Below are 20,261 nucleotides of genomic sequence, written 5' to 3'. Positions count from 1 at the left end.
TGGAAGGCAGGTGGGGGGGGGGTGCTGAAAGCCAGCCTACACAGCTGGTTCTGATGGAAGGCAGGTTGGGGGGGGGGTGCTGAAAGCCAGCGAACACAGCTGGTTCTGATGGAAGGCAGGTTGGGGGGGGGTGCTGAAAGCCAGCCTACACAGCTGGTTCTGATGGAAGGCAGGTTGGGGGGGGTGCTGAAAGCCAGCCTACACAGCTGGTTCTGATGGAAGGCAGGTTGGGGGGTGCTGAAGCCAGCCTACACAGCTGGTTCTGATGGAAGGCAGGTTGGGGGGGGGTGCTGAAAGCAGCGAACACAGGTGGTTCTGATGGAAGGCAGGTTGGGGGGGGGTGCTGAAGCCAGCCTACACAGCTGGTTCTGATGGAAGGCATTCCGGCCAGGGGCTGCTGCGCCCCGCGCCCCCATTCCCCGCTGCGGGGCAGGGCGGGGGCCGCGCAGAGCATAGCGCAGGAGGAGGGGTTTGGCAGGAGGCAGAGCAGAAGACGGGATAAAAGGAAGATGAGACTAACCGGCTCCCCGCCCCATCACCAGCCTCCAGCGCCGGGCGGCAGGAGAAGAGGCGGGGGAGCCGCGCCGGGATGAGCGAGCTGTACAGCAAGGCGGAGACCCTGGAGCTGAGGCGAAAGCACATCGGGTGAGCGGCGCCAAGGCGCGGGAGGGCAGCGCCAGGCGGCTGGGGGGGGGGGGCGAGCTGCGGCCCCAGGTGCGGGGCAGGGGGAGCTGCCTCCTCGGGCGCAGAGCTCCCGGCTTTGCTTCTGGCGAGCCCCGCGGGCCGAGCGGGGCACAGTCCCGGCAAGGGGCTGGCGGGAGCGGCCCCCTCTGCGCCCACCCGGCCGGCAGCTGAGCCCGCGGCGCATCCCTCCTGCCTGGCCCCTCCTCTTGCTGGGCCCCCTCGCTTCCACCAGCGCGGCACACACGCTGCTTCTGCCCTCGGCTAAACCCGAGCCACACGGGGGGGGGGGGGCAGAGCGGCGATCAGGGTGTGACAGTCAGTGCCCTGCGCTCGGTTACATAAACCAGCCTCCACTGAGGTTACGTAAAACAAGGATAGGAGGACTTGTGGCACCTTAGAGACTCACCGATTTGTTTGAGCAGAAGCTTTCGTGAGCTCCATCCGATGCCTCCGATGAAGGGAGCTGTAGCTCACGAAAGCTTCTGCTCAAATAAATGTCTTAGTCTCTAAGGTGCCACAAGTCCTCCTTTTCTTCTTGCGGATACAGACTCACACGGCTGCTACTCTGGAACCTGTACAACAAGGATGTTTGTCTTCCTCCCCTCGGCACGAGTTGAGCAGAAGCCGGGATCAGAGGTTGCTACATTTTTAAATATTTTATCCCCAAGTTTAAGTGCTTCTTCTGCCGGCAGAGCTGGACGAGAGAACTAAAACGAATTTTGCAGCCAGAATAATAAGTAGCTTTTTGCTTCCAAGGTTGTTTTTCTAACACGGCTTGTTGTAGGTCACTTTTAAATAGACTCAATTCGAGCTGAAATCCACGAGCCCTGTATAATAAATGGAACGGGCAGCAGCGAATGGGCTGCATACTTAAATACATACTAGGCCTGTGAAAATGACCAAAAGAATGGAGAGTTATTAATATTGTTAAGAGCACATGGTAATACTGCTTTCCCACAGAGAGCCTTGTGATCCAGGGAGCCTTTATAATAATCATTTACAATTCTACAGAACCCTCACAAAGACCATCAACGTGTCTAAACATTACAGAACCCAGAAATTATACAGAGCTACCAGTGGGGAGGGCAGAAACCAACAGATAGTGCATTGAGTAAGTTATGTGGAGAGGAAAAATTGGTAAACACCTGCTCTTACATAAAGCTTCAAGCCGGAGCAGACCAAGCAAAGCCTGCCCTCTGTTGCACCCAAGCAAAAATTCACAGTAGCTGCACTGAAGTTAATTGGTTTATCACTGAGCAGACCCTAGCATGTGATCTTGGCTTTAAAGGTCTCTTACCCATAGTGACAGGTTTCAGAGTAGCAGCCGTGTTAGTCTGTATTCGCAAAAAGAAAAGAAGTACTTGTGGCACCTTAGAGACTAACACATTTATTAGAGCATAAGCTTTCGTGAGCTACAGCTCACTTCATCGGATGCATTTGGTGGAAAAAGCAGAGGAGAAATTTATATACACACACACACAGAGAACATGAAACAATGGGTTTATCATACACACTGTAAGGAGAGTGATCACTTAAGATAAGCCATCACCAGCAGCAGGGGGGGGGGAAGGAGGAAAACCTTTCATGGTGACAAGCAAGGTAGGCTAATTCCAGCAGTTAACAAGAATATCAGAGGAAATTGCATAGAATTTAGTTCACCTACCTCAGACATATGAAGGGCTGAGTCATTCTGTTGGTAACCTGTGGCTTCAGGGAATTTTGACATGTCATAGTTGGTGCTTAAAGTAGTAAATCATCTTCCTTTGGTACCTTCTATTTGTGTGGCAAAACAATGTTGAGTTTACTTATATCAAATTTAAGTCATCATACACAGGTAATACCTCCTCATTGTAGATAACTGGTGAAAGGAATGCAAAGCAAGCAAGAGGAAGGTCAGTTTTTTAGTTTGTAATTCCAATATTTAAGACTTTGCCTCTTCCTGACAAACACAGTCTCAAAAACTTACCGGTACTTATTTAATATACTGTACTTGATGGCAGATTGCACAACAGTGAGCACCATAAAACTATGAAACAGAATAGAATGTCCAAAGTAAATTTTTAAAATGTTATTGTTTCGTTAATTCATGGGCAAATTTAGCACACATAAAAGGGGGGGCCTAAAGGATTTGTCTTGAGCGTAACCTCGCACAGACAGCTATGGTGCAAATTATCCACACAAACTCTCCCTGTTGCGCTACTCTTAAGCCTCTTCTTAGTCAAGACTGTGCAATTGTGATATAATGGGAAGTACGGTGAGACCATCAAATACTGGTTTCTTTCTTGTGACCTGATCCAGGATTGAAAGAAAATGTGAACTATTGCCTTGTCACGGTTTGTATCTGATACCTGTTTATCATTTGCTACAAGTTAAATAATATGGTTTTCTCCAGAGCATGTGGTCTTGATTAATATTTCACTAGGTCATGCCAAGTGAAAAGCTAATTCATCGTTGTTAGATATGAAAGTACAAAGGTGCTCACTGACTTTCTAATATTATGCTACTGCTAAAATACTCACTTGTTTAGACTCCTAGGTGTATAGAGTCATATGGTGCCATCAGTTGTTTTACTATGCTTAAAAATCAATGCCATCATAGCATGTAAAGCCAGTCATCGCTAAGGGCCAGCTCTTGTGATCTGGGAGTCTTGCTTGAGTACACGTTGCAGGATCAGGCTCTGTAAGGCAAACAGTAATGGAAATCTCATGGAAAGAAGTTACAACTACTAACTGAAAAACTGTACCAAAGAAATGATATTTGATAATGTTCAGTCTGTTGCTTTACCTCCATTTCACTTTTGAATTGTCTAATGGCAGTAGATTTGTAAGAGTAAATAAAGGGGAAATAGCTCTGAAAGATGCCCCATGATAACTGCTTAATCAGGCAGAAATTCAGACACTAAAATATTTCAAACACTATAGATTACATTTTATGAGTAACAGTTAGAGTCTGTGTGTACAATTAATTGTATTGCATCAGGTCACCAGACAAAATGGACAATAAGGATGCTTTTAGGAAAGCAGCTTTATTATTTGGAAACAATCACATCCCTCTTAAGTTAAATAAGTACTATGAAAGGTTTCTAAATGTTTTCTCCCTGTTCAGTAATATTTCTGAATATAACTGTATAGTAGGAATATGTGTCAGTGTTGCATGCTCAGAACAGAAGAAAGAGGGGAAAATTTTCAGAAGTGCCTAAGTGACTTTAGGAGCCTGAGTCTCATTAAGTCAGTGGGATTTGGGTGCTTTTGAAAACAAGGCTTAGCCACTTTTGAAAATTTTGCCCAGAAAATCTCAGTACCCTAAGCCTGCTTTTTCAGAAGCGCTGAGCAGCTCTGAAAATTAAGCCCATCATATATTGGCATTTTGTTCCAACATATGAACTCTATAAATCTCATACATCAAATTCAGCATAGTCTTCCACTGTGCAATCAATTTTGGGCCATATATTTTTAAAAAGTTCTTAAAAATTAATCCTATTTCCAGAGAGTTAATTTTTTATAAACTTTCATAATATGTGTAAATTAATAAGACTGTGTCAGACAAACATAGCCAGACTTCCAAGGATGCAATACGGTGCACATTCCATTGTGCTCACAGGAAACCATACACAGGACTTTTGTACACAGGGACACTCAGCAATGTTAATCAAAACTATGTTTTAAATTGGATGAGTTAAATCATATAAACTCCTGTGTGGACACTTTTATTCAGAATCCAAGTGGCCTTAATAAGTTTGTGTATCTTCACAGGAGTTTAATGCACTTTTAAATCACTGTTTAGTTAATTTTGATTAATTTTTCTCTATGTTCCCGTGTTCAAGCCCGTAGATACAAAAGCAGGGGTTTGAAAATAACCTCATTAAGGACCTGCTCCTGTTCCCATTGAGGTCAATGGGAGCCTTTCCATTCATTTTAATGCATTGGTTCAGGCCTCACTTGGCCATCAGTTAAACTACAACATAGTATACAAAAAAATCATATTTGCTTCACAGGCCCTTCATAGAAGAGATAGCCTCATTTGCCTATAATCTACTGAACGGCTTTTGTGATTTTAGTATTTCAGGCTTTGCCACTTCACTGATATAAAATAGTGTATTCCCTGGACTTCAGCCGCTGTCCATATGATGGTGAAGGTGCCTTTGAAGTCAGTGGCAGCTTTGCCTGTGCTGTGACTGCAGGAGTACATGGGATTTAGTTTTTGTTTTTCTGAGCCCTGAGATCATCAACTCTCAAGATTCTGAGGCAGGGCAACAACTGAGCAAGCTGAAATAATGTTATTCTATACTTTTTAGACCTTCATGCAAAGTTTTCTTTGCAAAAGACCCTATCAAGATAGTGCGTGCTCAGGGGCAGTATATGTATGATGAGAATGGAGAAAAATACCTGGATTGTATCAACAACGTCGCACATGGTAAGTACAAAAGCTCCATTAACTAAGTTTACGTCATTCCCACTAGAAATCAGAAGATCCTTTTTTCAAGGCAAGCTGACAGTGCTAGATTCAAGAGAGCTCCCTGACTCTCTTTGTGTGATTCAGTAACCGATCACGTCAGTAATTATTAATAATTTCTCGTTTAGTTGGCCACAGCCATCCAGATGTGATAAAGGCTGCAGTGAAACAAATGGAACTGCTCAACACCAATTCCCGATTCCTGCACGACAACCTTGTCCAGTATGCTAAGCGCCTCACAACTACCCTGCCAGAGAAACTCTCCGTTTGCTATTTTGTTAACTCTGGGTATGTCTGAAGGATTTTTCATTGACACTATTTGTTGCCATTTAAAAAGAACGTTGTCAGGTCAGTTTAGGCCCAAATTTTAAACTGTGAAAAAAACAGGGTTTAACAAAAGTAATACAAATGTTTCCATGGAAATTTATTTTAAATAACTCCAGGAAAATTTGTTTTTTGTTTTGGTTGGACTCAAAAAACATCCTGTGCAGTGTTTGCGAACCTCATCTTTGCTATATTGTCTTAGTCCATGAAAACCAGAAAGTGAAACTGACCCTCAGCAAAGTGAAATGGATTAGTCTGTTTTCATGGTCTCTGCCAAGCTTATGCGAAAAGGAAACAAACAGGATGTAAATAATAGGAAAATACATAATTTGGTTAACCTAAAGTAAAATATTTAACAATCTTTTTAGTCAACATTCTTGGCTTCAGTGAAAGAAATTACATGTTCAAATGTATTCTAATCCCAGATCCCCACCAAACATGAATATGCAGCACCAAATTCATTCCTGGCATAGATCCCCAGAGAAATCACTAGCTTTGTGGACGGGCCCTGAACTCTGATGACTGGTCTTTAGCAGGGAAAATCCAGCTGTGATTGGAATCAATGGCAATTTTCCCATTGACTTTGTAAGGACCAGATTTGATCCACAATATGGAAACTTTGAAGCAGTGATGATCCTTTCTATAACAACTAGAGGAGACTACAGCAGAAAGAGCTGATACCATGTATTTTCTGAAAATAGATCTGTGTATTTAGAAACAAGAGGGCTCAAAAGAAAGAAAACACAAAATTAAAATTCAGCAGAGAAATTTACTCAATTCTCTTTAGTTGATCTCTGTAGAGGCATTATCTGTGTCTGTTTTAATCAACAGTCCACATTCTAATATGAAATGCTAAATGCTGCTATTCTTCAGTCCAAATAGATTTATAACCCAATATCCCTAAAGGGAGTGGATCTTTTTATTTAGCATAGCCAAGGAGCTTGCACATATCAGTACTACCTAAAATTCTTATTCAGTCATTGCTGTAACATAGCCCCAGAGTGACTTGTATTCCCCATCACAAGTCTTGTTGCGTTTTTTCTTGTTCCAGCAGATGGATCATTGGGGTCTGTGGGTTGTACTATATTTTAAAGGGGGCAATATTGCAATAAAGATGATATATTTTGTTTGGGATGTCTTACTGACTGAAGACATCTATCTAAATCTTTCTACAAGATAGTCTGATGTACTGTAGGTTGATGGTTAGAGAGTAGTGTGGTTTGGTGCTGAGTGAGAGCCCTGACTTTTAAAGTAAACTTGGGTCTTCATCTGGGCCTGCTGCTATAAGGTGCAGAGCAGGATCTGGTCCATGTGGAGGCTGGGAAGCTACTGGGAATATTGTAACTTTAATATGAGTGGCAGTTGCATTGTTCTCCCAGCTGCTAGCTGCTGTATGGAGTGGTGTTATCTGTACAAAGGGGCGATTAAAAAATGAGTCCCTGTGGCACCTTAGAGACTAACAAATTTATTTGGGCATAAGCTTTCGTGGGCTAGAACCCACTTCAACAGATGTATGAAGTAAAAGATATGAGCAGGTAAAAATACATGAAAGGATGTGGGTTGCTTTACCAAGTGTTAGGTCAGTCTAAGAAGATAAATCAATTAACAGCAGGATACCAAGGGAGGAGAAATAACTTTTGAAGTGGTAAGAGAGACAGTTGACAAGAAGGTGTGAGTAACAGTAGGGAGAAATTAGTATTGGGGAAATTAAGTTTAGGTTTTGTAATGACCCAACCACTCCCAGTCTTTATTCAAGCCTAATCTGATGGTATCTAGTTTGCAAATTAATTCCAGTTCTGAAGCTTCATGTTGGAGTCTGTTTTTTAAGTATTTTTGTTGAGGTATTGCCACTTTGAGGTCTGTTATTGAGTGACCAAAGAGATTGAAGTGTTCTCCTTCTGGATTTTGAATGTTATGATTCCTAATGTCAGATTTGTGTCCATTTATTCTTTTGCGTAGAGACTGTCCAGTTTGGCCAATGTACATGGCAGAGGGGCATTGCTGGCACATGATGGCATATATCACATTGGTAGATGTGCAGGTGAACGAGCCCTGGATGGTGTGACTGATGTGGTTAGGTCCTATGATGGTGTCCCTTGAATAGATATGTAGACAGAGTTGGCACCGGGGTTTGTAGCAGGATTTGGTCCCTGGGTTGGTGTTTTTGGTGTGTGGTGTGTAGTTGCTCGTGAGTATTTGCTTCAGGTTGGGGGCTGTCTGTAAGCGAGGACTGGCCTATCTCCCAAGGTCTGTGAGAGTGAGGCGTTGTCCTTCAGGATAGGTTGTAGATCCTTGATGATGTGCTAGGAGGTTTTAGTTGGGGACTGTAGGTGACGGCTAGTGGCCTTCTGTTACTTTCTTTGTTGGGCCTGTCTTGTAGTAGGTAACTTCTTGGTACCCTTCTGGTTCTGTCAATCTGTTTCTTCACTTCACCAAGTGGGTACTACTGTTTTAAGAATGCTTGATAGAGATTCTGTAGGTGTTTGTCTCTGTCTGAGGGATCAGGGCAAATGCGGTTGTATCTTAGAGCTTGGCTATAGACAATGGATCGTGTGATATGGCTGGATGAAAGCTGTAAAGTGCCCACAAGCAAACAGGCCTAGAGGAATAAAGCATCTCTTTGTTTGATACATATACAAAGAGATGTTTTCCCTCTTATGTGGTATTTATGTTCTGAATCATAGCATTCTAATCTGAATAACAGAGCCTGCTGTGTTGATTGTTTGTATTAATCAATTCCATACCCTTTTTCTGTTTTAAATTAAAATGACTGATAAGTGCTTGCTAACCATCTAGCCCTGGTGTTGCAATAAACCATTTTGTAGTGTGTGTATAGTCCCCTAATGTGTTTATTATTTTGTAGATCTGAAGCCAATGACCTCGCCTTACGACTGGCTCGGCAGTATCACGGACACCAAGATGTGATCACCCTTGACCAGTAAGTTTGCAGAACAGCATATAGAATGCAACTTGCCACTTCCGCAGTATCTTCAGAGGTCAATTCTATACAGTTGTATGGTATATTTCAGTGAAAGATCAACGTTGCCTTCATACAAACATTATAATTAAATACAGACGGGTCAATTTAAAATGATGCTAACTAGGTTTTGAGAGACAATCTGACAACAAGAATTAAACTGAGATCTGAAGGGACACTAAAGCTTGGTGGGTCTGAAAGCTGAGCTACCATGATAGATGTCCTAAACTAAACCCAATCTCACATACTTATGCAGGGAAAACATCCAGAGAGCTACACTCAATTGATGTGTTATCTATGTGACAACTACAAGACTAGAAAACTTACAGTTCTATATATGTGGGTTTGGGGGGGGGGGTTAGTGATCTATGCTGTTTTGTTGTTGTTGTTGTTGTTGTTGTTTTTTAAACCCTAGACTCACACTGTCACAGTGGCCAAACTGGTGCCACAACGTTAAGAACTAACTTTTCAAAAGGGCTGATGCCCAGTCTCCCTTTTGCCAAGCTGTAAAATTTGTGCCTCCATAATTAACTGGAGCAAATCTGAGTGTTTGTGTACCTGCCTATCTGATTTGCAGCCCTCTTTTAGAGTCTGCCAAAACCAGACAACATTTACTGAATCCTTGGTTAAGGGCCCTTGTGGAATACCTCAGGGGATAGGATCCCGACACCCAAGTGCAGTGGCAGCTGTGCCCTGCCTGTGCTGCAGTCGTGGATGCATGGGGCAGCTGTCAGGTGATGGCTGGAGCAGAGGTGGGACATGGAAGGAGTTGTGGCCAAGGTGTACTGGCTCCCAGCAATTCTGCATCCTTTCAAAATCCTGTGGGCCATTATTACAGGTGGACTTAGGAAGACACCAACTTTTTCTGTCGTTTCAGTGGCAGGGATGAATTTGGCTTATTGATTCCAATCCTGCTCCACTGAAGTGAATAATAAAACTCTCACTGCCTTCATTAGGTTCAGGAGTGGTCCAATTAACTTGAGGCAGCCCTCACAAACACCAGCCCCATGTTTCTGGGTACTTTTTTATTCTGGGTGTGTGTGTGCAGTTGTGAATTTTACCTTTTCTAAAACCTTAATGATAGTGATTTTGCATTTAACTCCCATTGCAGTGCTTACCATGGTCATGTTTCTTCTCTGATTGACATTAGTCCATATAAATTTAATCAGCTGGGGAAGGAGGGCAAAAAAGAGTTTGTGCATGTGGTGAGTATTTTTTCAACTGCATATAAATTACTGTCCTTTGTAGGTGTTTCTTCCCTTTCCTCTAGAGTCATTTCAAAATCTGCCTGTGTGCTGGCTTTATTTCCCCAGATAAAATTATTCCTAATCTGTCAGACTACACACTCCTGTCATTTTATAACAAAGGATTAAATTCAGCAGAAATGTTTGCTGCTGGATTTGTAACAAGTGGCTTATTACTAGCTTTGATGCTGAATTGCGATACAATGTAATGATAGATTAATTTGTGGGTAAGGAAATCAGTAAACAGCTGATCAGCACTCACCTGGTTAAAGACAGAGTGAGCCTCCCACTGCAAATCTCCAGCCCTAAGTCATATGTAGGCCTCCATCCAGCTATCTCCCACTCTAGAACTGGTGCTACAGCTCTCGTGCCAATGACGTTCCCCAGGCTGGTTTCTACCTTCCAATGACCCCTCCCTGACCCTTTGAAACCTCCCCACACTGTTTGTAGGGGTTGGCAAGCCTGTGGCAGGCCCACCTTCTCTCACAAAATAGGAAGCCAAGCAGTATAACTGAAGCACGGGTTTCCCATAGAAGGAAGGGGCATCAACTATTCTTTCAGTCTGTAAGAACTGGAGTCAGTTAGTACATTAGACCAGGAACTGGCAGTGGCTGTGGGCTGAATGGATGCATGTGGTGGAAGGCTCTTTGAAGAATGGAGTCCTGTAAGGTTGCTAGCGCTAAGTGGCTAAGGCTGCCACTCGCGAAAGTGCATTGACATTGCTCTGAATAATGACTACATGGCTCTTCCCTGAATGAGTTAAACTTAAACAAGGGGAATAGTTCTGCCCTCATACATTTACTCATCTCTGTATTTCCTATAAACAGAGCTAAGGCCTGGAAAAGAAGACATTAGTCAAATACTTATTTCACATCTAGAGGAAAGTATCTTTCCTGTAATACATGGTACAAGCTTCAACTCCTAATAGTGTACATGAAGTTCAAGGCAGAAATGCAGAATATCCAAACTTTGTGATATGTATGAGAAAAGGTGGTATTTTTTCCTGATACAGTTACATTCCTAATGAAAAACACTGGGAACTGTCCAATAGAAAATGAATATTGCAAGGAGGCATGCATTTGAAATAAACTCTGCTGCTTTCAGGCTCATTCTCCAGATATCTACAGAGGAAAATACAGGGAAGATCATCCAGATCCAGCAAGTGCTTATGCAGATGATGTGAAAAAGATTATTGAAGAAGCTGAGAAGAGTGGGCGCAAGGTTTGTAGCATGAGCTGTAGAAACACTGTAACCCTGTTCATGTTTAGTAATGAAACTACATCTGTTGGCAAAAGAATAGGGGGGAAAGGAGACAAAAGATCAGCATCTACACAGTGCAATTTCTTCTTTTCTGCCTTCACTCTTCTGTTATGGGTTTTATATTCTAAAGCTTCCATTTTCCCCTTGATGCACTTTCATAACTCTCATTAACATCCATGAAAGTTATATGCAAGGATCAAGAGGAGAATAGACTCATAAAGGAGCAAATAAATCAAAAGTTGTTTAATTCACTATTTCATGAGCCTTTGAAACACAGTCAAGCTTTCAAGTCCTGTTTTAGAGATTATGGTGAAAGTCCTAGACAGGACATCTAGAAAACCACTGCCTGGAGAACAGATAAATGAGGAAAATCACATTTCTAAATTCACCATTGCATTCAAGCACATTGAGATAAATGTATTGCACTTTCACGCCTCATAACTTGGAATCCAAGTACAAGCTGGTGATAACCTGTGCTACAATCGTGGATGCATGTGGCAGCTGGCAGGTGATGGCTGGAGCAGAGGTGGGACATGGAAGGCTGGAGATGGGAGGGGTTGTGGCCAAGATGTACTGACTCCCAGCAATTCTGCATCCTTTCAAAATCCTATAAAATTTGATTTAGAATGTCTGTTACCCAGTGCTTCCTGGGACAATTCTAATTTTTTTGAAGACTGCTAGGGATTGATCTAAAACCTGCTGAAGCCAATAGAAAGACCGCAATGGATATTGGATCAAACAGTCCCCTTTTAGTCCAAAGGGTTACATCACCTGTCTTTTAGTTTCTTCATCAATTTTTTTTTTCTTTTTTTGACTAACTGACAGTTTTTTTTTTTCTTTTCTTGTCTTCCTTTTTTCCCTCCTTTTGCATATCTTCTTAGGTTTTGGTGCCGTAGACCTGTGACAGAACAAGTTGTGATAAAGGCTAAAGTCTCACATGCTATGGGGACCCTCGTACTGTTTGGCAGTAGTGTGCCTCTTCGAATATAGTGTACACTTCTTTACACGTTACTGCTCGACCTAGTTTCCAGGAAGACTGCATTGCTGGCCAGCTCGCGTGCACCTGTTGATGCTCAGGGAGGGTTGCACAAGCGGTGTGGGAGGCAATCTGTTACATAGCAGACTTGTGGTGACGCTCCTGGGAGATTTGGGGTAACACTGTCTGTGCTGCACAGACTTAATGTTGACAAGGAATGTAAAACTTGATGTTCCAGTGTATCTGATCTGCTGCTGTTGCCCTTCCTGATTTGGAATAACTACTTTTTTTCATTCCTAGCAACTGGGATTACTTCACCTATAGATTCTCTTTTGTGAAGTGCCTTGCCCTAATATATTGCTTGTTTAGTCATTTGCCTGAGGCAGGGGTGCCCAAGCATAGCCAGGGTGTTCTAAAAATGCAAACCTCTTTCTGCCCTGTCCCTGGCCACCACAGGTTTCTACTGCTGGTGTTCCCTGACACTAAGCAATTTCTATTCATCTATCAGGGAAATCACAAGTACCAGTATGTATGTATTTTTTTTAATTGAAATTTCTATGTAAACTTACATGGACCTTATAAACCTGATCCAACTCCCACTGAGGCCAGTGGGACATTAGTGGCTGGTGGTTTAGGTCCTGGATGTGGCCCTTTGATTTCTGGCAGGCTGCCAGCATGGCGTGGCCCTCGGTGTTGCAAATTTGGGCACCCCAATGGAAATGTTATGCCTTAGCCATTGACAACAGACCACAGCTGTACATCCCAGCATGTTATTAAAGTCACCCAGATCTTTACAATTTCTTTCTGTGAGCGTTAGCTTATATGCAAAGGCTAGATAGAGGAACATTGCTCTTACTTCATCTTCTTTTATGTAGATTGCGGCCTTTATTGCTGAATCCATGCAGAGTTGCGGAGGCCAAATAATTCCACCTGCAGGCTACTTCCAGAAAGTGGCAGAGTATGTACAATACTTGGAATGGGCATAGCTGAGAAGTTACGCAGAGTAATAGGTTGAGGCTACAGGCTTATTCTATTAATCCCTTAGGGGGTTTTTTTGTCCTTCATTTTTGTTCCACCTTTTAAATACCATTACGATGTCCAATGAAATTTTTAGTTATCAATCACTTTAAAAAATACAATCCATATCTGTATCATTAAAAGCAAACAAGTAGCTTGAAATGAGTGATTTAAATATCAATCATAAATGCAGATGTGGGGTTTGTCTGAAATCTTCTAAATTAATTGTATGCTCATCGGGAACAGGGACTGAGTCAAATTGTAAACTTCTGTAACAAACCCTCCTTTGTGCTAAAATTAGGCCTGGACACTAGAATCCTATTACGTGGTGTGGCATTTGGACTGTTCCTTTTGTTTTCAGATATGTGCATAACGCAGGTGGCGTATTCATAGCTGATGAAGTCCAGGTTGGTTTTGGTCGAGTTGGGAAACATTTTTGGGGGTTCCAGTTGCAAGGCAAAGACTTCATACCTGACATTGTCACCATGGGAAAGCCAATTGGCAATGGCCATCCAATATCTTGTGTGGTTACAACAAGAGAGATTGCTGAAGCCTTCGGTGCCTCTGGATTGGAGTATTTCAACACGGTAACGTTCCAGATGAAAGTTTTCCTTTTTACTCCTACAATAACTTTAGTTTGTATTCAGTGCTTGCAGAAGATGCTGGGTTCATAGAGCTGGAGAACTGTAAGGGCCTAAGTTTCAAAAAACTCAGTATCCAACTTTGGAGCCAGATTTTCAAAAGAGCTCTGCTCCCATATAGACTCCTAAAAGGAAGTGGTCAGGTTTTCAAAAGTGCTCAGCACTCAACAGCTCCCATTGAGAACCCGAATTCCATGGGGCCCTTATTTTCTTTACCTCTCAGGGGCAGCTAAACACTCTCCCTGTATCAGGAAACACTGGAGCTGTGCAAATATTGCAAAGCCACTACTTTGATTTCGTCTCGCCTGTTCAATCAGATGTCTGCCATCTTTTCCATTGTGACTGAGTCTTATCACTAACTGCAACCAAGTTCCATTACTTAGTCTGAGTCCTTTTAAGCTTTAGATTGCAGAGATTATGAGAGGTGGCTGTGGAACTGTCTGACTGGAATGCTGTAAATGCTATTCACTAAGAACTTTGGAAAAAACACCATCAGGGTCAATTTATATCATCAGCTTCTTTAAAAGAATGAATGATTGTAATGTTACACCCTATCCAGTAGAAGATAATGGCTCACATTGTCCCTCTGAGCTCACATATGGAGGGGACACTCAACATGGATCTTACCTTTTCTGTATGGAAGGCTGGTCAACTGCCTCAACAGCATCATCCCTTCCTCTCTCTCAGTTGCTGGACCAAAAAAATGCCAGTAGTTGAATCTGCAAAAAAGGGGGGCAGGATTAGATAGTTGTATGGATCACAAGAATATTCAGAGTTATAATAATTGAGTATTGGAAGGGAGATAAAACCTCATGTTTTGGGGCTTAAACAGCTCTTTAACTATTAAGAATAAGGCTCAGACCTTCAGGGGCGAATGTGGGGAGGGGAAATGGGACAGATTACCCCACATCTGTCTACTGTAGGGCTTCTTGCAGCTGCCTCTGAAGCATCCAATACTGGCCATTGTCTATAACAGGATACTGGACTATATGGACCTCAAGGCTGATACAGCATGGCAATTCCTGTGGTCCTATGTTTTTGCAACCTGAGGCTGAGGAACAACTGGGGAGGGACATTTTGGGTGCACCCCCTGCACTGCATGGTTGTGGGAAGAGGGGCAAGGGAGAGAGGATCCAGTATCCCATTTTCTTCCTGAGCAACCAAGCAGGAACTAAGCACAATGTTGCCTAAAGTCCCTTTCTTTAAGCTTTGTTCACATTTTACTGATGTGGGAAATGTTAGTGAAGCCCCATGGAGGCAGAACAGAATTTCAACCACTGTTTTCCCATTTGTCTTTGCCTTCAGTTTGGAGGCAATCCAGTGTCCTGTGCTATTGGCCTGGCTGTGCTTGATGTAATTGAAAAAGATGATCTCCAAGGAAATGCCATACGAGTAGGGAATTATCTAACAGAGCTGCTGAACAAACAAAAGGAAAAACATCCTTTAATAGGAGATGTAAGGTAGGTACCTCAGGGTACAATCAAGAAGTTCCCAGGCAGAAGGTGGGACAGAGAAGTGGTTATTCTGGTAGACCAATAGGTGAAGAATATAGGACTAAAATGAGGAAATTGTAAGTGATGATGATGTCTCGTTTATATTTGTAAATTATCCAAAAATGGATCCCCTCAAATTTCCTGGTTTTTGTTTTATTCATGTCATGGGTTAAAATCCCAATCCAAGCTATACGTATAAATAACAACGAATCAGGTTACAGGTAGTTTGGACCTATAGGAGGTAATGAGAGGCTTTTCTCTTTAACTGACAAAGCAACTTTATTAAGCCAGCAATATGTACATCTTTACAAATAGCATTGAACAACTTAGTAAATGAAAGTGTAGTATCTTTCTCTATATATTTGACTCACTTGCTGGAATTGTTGGAGCAATGTTACTATCTGTGCAAGAGAGGTGCTTTGCTATTGGACAATGGATCTTATCCTTCTTCCTCCCTTTATGTTCTAGGGGTATTGGCTTGTTTGTTGGAGTAGATCTGGTGAAGGATCAACTGACAAGAACACCTGCCACAGCTGAAGCCCAGCATATTATCTATAAGTAAATATTTATCTTCTGTGTCGATGCATAAAGTACACTGGGGGCAATCTCAATCTGACCCTTTACTGGCCTTTTCTTAAAGAGGTTGAAAACCTTGATTTTTTCTCCAGCAGATGTACATACACCACTTTAACTGGAAATTAATATAACCTTTGATGTAGCATTAGAAGACGCAGACAGCGGCCCAACCCCTGACCTAGTGTAAGCAGATGTAATTCCCTGACCTTCAGCATTGTTACATCTACATACAACAGCCTGGCGTTTGATCTGATGCACCTCTCTGAATCCTGACATATGCAAGTTACATTGTGCACTTAGATGCCTTTTTACATGTGCATCATTTGTTTTCTACACAGACTGAAAGAACAGCGGATCCTCCTGAGTGCGGATGGACCCCATAGAAACATTCTGAAATTTAAACCACCCATGTGCTTCACTATGGAAGATGCAAAGCTTGTAGTGGACCAGATTGATGAACTTCTCACAGGTATGCATGCATTACAGAATGTCCCTCCTTGTTCATTTCCAAATGATATGCAGGAAACACCCCCTAAAACCACTGAAATCTATACCATTATGTGCAGAAAATCACAGCAAAGATTCACAGGAAAGCTGGCTTTTAAAACTTTATTTCCCTTTCCTTGACAGAGCTGTTTCCCTGGCTCTATCCTAACACACTTTCTTAATGCAGTTTATTATAAATTATGTATATAGCCCTTTATTTACATTGATGTGCACCTGTCAGGCCAAATCCTGCACTTACCTCTGCCACATCCCCATTATTTATTATTGTCCGTCTGTTTCTGGTGATACCCCTAACACGGTAGACAGCAGAGTTCCTACCCTCAAGGGTTTTGAAGTTAACGGGGTTGCAGAAGTTGTAAGTCATCACAGGATTTGGCCCACTGATTTTAAAGAGGTTGCACAGGTGTTGGATAGATCAGTAAATGGCTAAACTTTTCTAAGTGACCTCTAATATTGGATTCATCAGTTTTTCCTTGCACAACTTTCAACACGATGGGTCAAATTCTGCTCTACTTTACATCCCTGCAATCCTGCAGACACTCTGTTCTATGACAGGCAATTGGCCCAATGCCAAATGACCCCAAAAATGTGGGCGCATAAAGGCACCTTTACATTCTCTACTCCTCATCTGCATCAAGTACTCCTTGGCCACAACTGAAGATCTGGCTCAGTGGTGTTCATCATCATCATCATCATGTTCCTATTATGCCTCTGGTGTTTAGGGCAGTGACGAAGCTCCTCCACTCCTCTCTGTTTCTGGCAAGTCTTTCAATGGTTCCCCAGCTGTGCCCAGGTTTTTCAGCTCGGCTTCCACAGCTCTTCGCCATGTTGTTTTCGGACGACCTCTTTTTCGCTTGCCTTCACATGTCCATCTTATTGTTACTCTGGTGATGGAATCAGTTTCCATCCAAAGCACATGACTGATCGATCTCCAACGCCTCCTGCAATGATGGTGCTCAGATCCTCTTGGGTGCACTGTGTCAATAGATCTTGGTTTGAGATTGTTCTGGGACAAAAGATATGGAGGATTTTTCTGAGGCAGGTTGCATGGAATGAAGACAGTTTGGACATCTCATACTTTCTCATTCCCCAGCATTCTGCACTATAAAGTAGTGTTGAAAGTATGCAGCTCTGATAAATCTTGAGTTTGGTTTTGGTGTTTTATTTTGATGATTTCCAGACTATATTTAAGATCCTGAAGATGTTCCTGGCTTTATTGATTTTGTTCCGGATGTCCTGGCTTGTTCCACCATTCTGGAGTTACAATGGTGTAAATTAAGTCAAAATTAGGCCCTTTATTTATGTGCCAACCTGAAGGCAGATCTGTACAGAAGTGCTAAGCTTGCAAAATTTCACCTCTGCTCTAAATGCCTACCATCCTCAGGCTGCTAATCATGATAAATTCATCATTCTCCAACAAGGTGTGTTAGAAAGGGTTAATTAGTTCTTCAGTTAAGCTTTGTCACAGTGATAATGCTTGGCAATGAAAACATGATCATTGAATACTTTTGCTTGTTTTAGCTTTGGAAGAAGCAACTGGAGCCAGGACAGGAAATGGAAGATCTACAACTGCACAACATAAAAGAAAAGTATGTTTTTTCTTTTTGGTGTCTTAAAAAAAAATAAGTATTGGGGAAGCACATTCAAATGACTTTAGTGGAGATATAGCATAAACACAGAGGTGTCAGCGATCTAGACTGATGTAACAGAGATCAGAATCTGATCTATGATAAGAGAAGACAGAAAACAATCTATGATTCCTGTTACTGAACAAATATGAAGAGCTGAGTAACAGACTATATTCTTTGAATATTATTTTCAAAAAGTTTCAAGGATTTCACTTCCATCTTATACCTTTGAGTGTGAATAGCCTACATGATTGGACCCCTAGATTATAGTGTTAGCCTTGGACACTAAAAATATGCATATTATAGATAGCCCTGCAAGGTTCCCTAAAGAGCATATGCTGTGTGTATGTTTTCTGATGATGCCCTGAAGGGCTGAAGAGCAATAATTGAAACTTCTAGTAGGATGACTATTAAGCCAGAGATCTTATACTAATGGCTACTCTAGAAATACCAGAAATGGGGCCTATGCCTCCTTTCGCATACACCTGTGTAAAAGTAGAATAATTCCATTGATCTGAAGGAACAGTTTCACTGAAAGAGGAAAATCAGGCAGACAGCTTCCTAACCCTATAGCCAAAGAATATGATTAGAGATTGATACAAACATATGCTTATTCATTCAAACTTTTTGTGTTTCAGATGACTAATGAAGGGAATTCCCAGTCAGACTGTATTAGTGAAAGCATCAACCATATCAACAGTACTGCCTGCAGACAAAAAAATGGCTTGTACACTGATAACCGTACAGTGCCTTGTAAAAGGATCAGAACATGAAAGGAGATGATTTCTTTAGATCAGTGTATTTAAAAAAAACAAAAAAAGGATGAGTGGATGTGTGCAAGTATCATACTGATTATTCAGGGTCCAATCCTGCCTTCATACATGAGCAAGACTCCATGTAGCTTTATTGGTAGTTTAAAATACATTTTCACCCATATAAGGACTGCAGGGTCAGCCCTTGAACTTAACCAGATAGGGGTGTGCTAAATAAAGTTCTGATTTTTAACCCTCTTGGGTCATGATATTTAGGCCTGGTATAAGTGGATGCATCTCCCCTGAAATTCATGGAGTTGCTTCTGCTTATGTAAGGTCAGAATTTGGCCCATTGTGCTTAATAACCATGGAACCACAGCACCAATCCTATTAAATCCTTGTTTGTGATGCATTACACCTTTTAATGTATTTGAAATTTCAGTATGCAGTATTGAGATGTTAATTACTTTCCATGTTTTAATGGCTCAGTTTACAACACAAAGCTTTCCATGCACAACAAATGCAGGAAGATTTTAAAAATCAATTACGTTAACCTCAGGCTAGCATGAAAATGAGATTTCCAGGGGTAACCCCAATTTTAATTCTTATGATTTTAGACATTTTTAATTGCTGTACTAGCTTCATACAAAATCAGGTCTGATCCTTTGAAGTGCTGAATGCCATCAATTCCCATGAAAGATAGTCAACAAACCTTGAGGGTGCTCTGCACCTGGCAGGATTGGGACCTCAAACATATAACATTTGTTACTTTACTAAAAGGGTAGGTCCACAGAATAGAGCGTGAGACACAGAACAAACTAACACAAGGATCAGAGAGTATTCTTACTCCAGCTTCCCAGATGGGTTTGGGTGGGAGCAGAATCCAGAGGAGCTTAGATTTTCCCCTCACTCACCCCAGCTTAAGCACTTTGGACTTGTTTTTCTTCCTCTAACAGTAACATGGACCTTGCGTTGCATGGTGTGAGTGTTAAAGTTGGATCAGGGCTTTCAAGTGCCACAATTTTAATGTATGCACAAGTAGGCTTTATGGAACTAATTGAGGGCTTTTAAAAATGAGATTTACTTTAACAAAGACAATATGGCTTTATAATTTTTATTTACTAAATCTTGCTGCTTTACACTTGTTGTAAATGACTTTTCATTAATTGCATATGATGATTGAAAACTAAGAGGTTCTGCTATTTCTAGTCAGTCTTATCTAGTTTTATACCTTCAATCATTACGTTATATTGGTATTTTCTGTATGAACTCTTCTGGTAGCATCAAGCCAGCTCATTAACTGTTCAGCGATCCTTGGTTATTTCAAAAATTAAAGTTATTTGTAAACAGAAAGACCTTATGCATTTTGTTTTGAATTTAACCATTTACTCTTTTAAACACTCAGTTAATGAGGAAAGTAGTGTTCTGGTGCTTACTCCTGTCTACCTCCCCCGAGTCAAGAGTTGGCTTCAAATTGAGTTATATATAGGCATAGCCTACCCATGATATAACTTGGCTTTATTGCACAGATTATAAACTAGTCATGTTTTGTCTATACTGGAATCTAAAATGGGCTTTAGCACCTGTCTAGAACAGTTTTTAAACACTTCTGAAAAAAGCCTCTCATTTAAAAGCAACAGAAGATTTTCATTCTCTATCTGTGGCTGTCTCATTTTAACATGGCTATATCCCCATGCAGCTGATTAACAGAGTACAGATCCTCAAGATGT

At 41.7% G+C, this 20,261-nt stretch overlaps 1 protein-coding gene and 1 long non-coding RNA gene across 3 annotated transcripts in view; one reads left to right on the top strand and one right to left on the bottom strand.

The window, feature by feature from the left end:
* Nucleotides 1-14,881, bottom strand: part of LOC119854996 — a 31,752-nt gene extending 16,871 nt beyond the window's left edge. Inside the window, exons 1-3 of the long non-coding RNA XR_005292721.2 lie at nucleotides 14,203-14,881; nucleotides 3,204-3,361; nucleotides 2,348-2,542 (exon numbers count right to left, since the gene is read on the bottom strand). This is a non-coding gene — a long non-coding RNA (uncharacterized LOC119854996). The remainder of the gene's footprint in view (nucleotides 1-2,347; nucleotides 2,543-3,203; nucleotides 3,362-14,202) is intronic.
* On the top strand, nucleotides 477-19,880 carry ETNPPL (ethanolamine-phosphate phospho-lyase). 2 transcript variants are annotated; one of them, XM_038400328.2, is made up of 13 exons: nucleotides 477-645; nucleotides 4,979-5,097; nucleotides 5,265-5,424; nucleotides 8,324-8,398; nucleotides 9,549-9,642; nucleotides 10,786-10,902; nucleotides 12,793-12,875; nucleotides 13,296-13,521; nucleotides 14,881-15,035; nucleotides 15,537-15,626; nucleotides 15,983-16,113; nucleotides 17,673-17,740; nucleotides 18,418-19,880. In XM_038400328.2, exons 1-13 carry the CDS (start codon nucleotides 590-592, stop codon nucleotides 18,550-18,552), a joined length of 1,509 nt encoding a protein of 502 aa, XP_038256256.1. In that variant the 5' UTR covers nucleotides 477-589; the 3' UTR covers nucleotides 18,553-19,880. The 2 variants fall into 2 exon arrangements, with proteins under 2 accessions (XP_038256256.1, XP_043369217.1); XM_043513282.1 differs by lacking the exon at nucleotides 477-645 and adding an exon at nucleotides 1,305-1,421.
* Nucleotides 19,881-20,261: the final 381 nt, after the last annotated feature.

Source organism: Dermochelys coriacea, chromosome 4, assembly GCF_009764565.3.
Source record: "Dermochelys coriacea isolate rDerCor1 chromosome 4, rDerCor1.pri.v4, whole genome shotgun sequence".
Classification (NCBI taxonomy): Eukaryota; Metazoa; Chordata; order Testudines; family Dermochelyidae; genus Dermochelys; species Dermochelys coriacea.
Note: the sequence above shows the minus strand (reverse complement) of the source record. Positions and strands in the feature narration are given on the sequence as shown.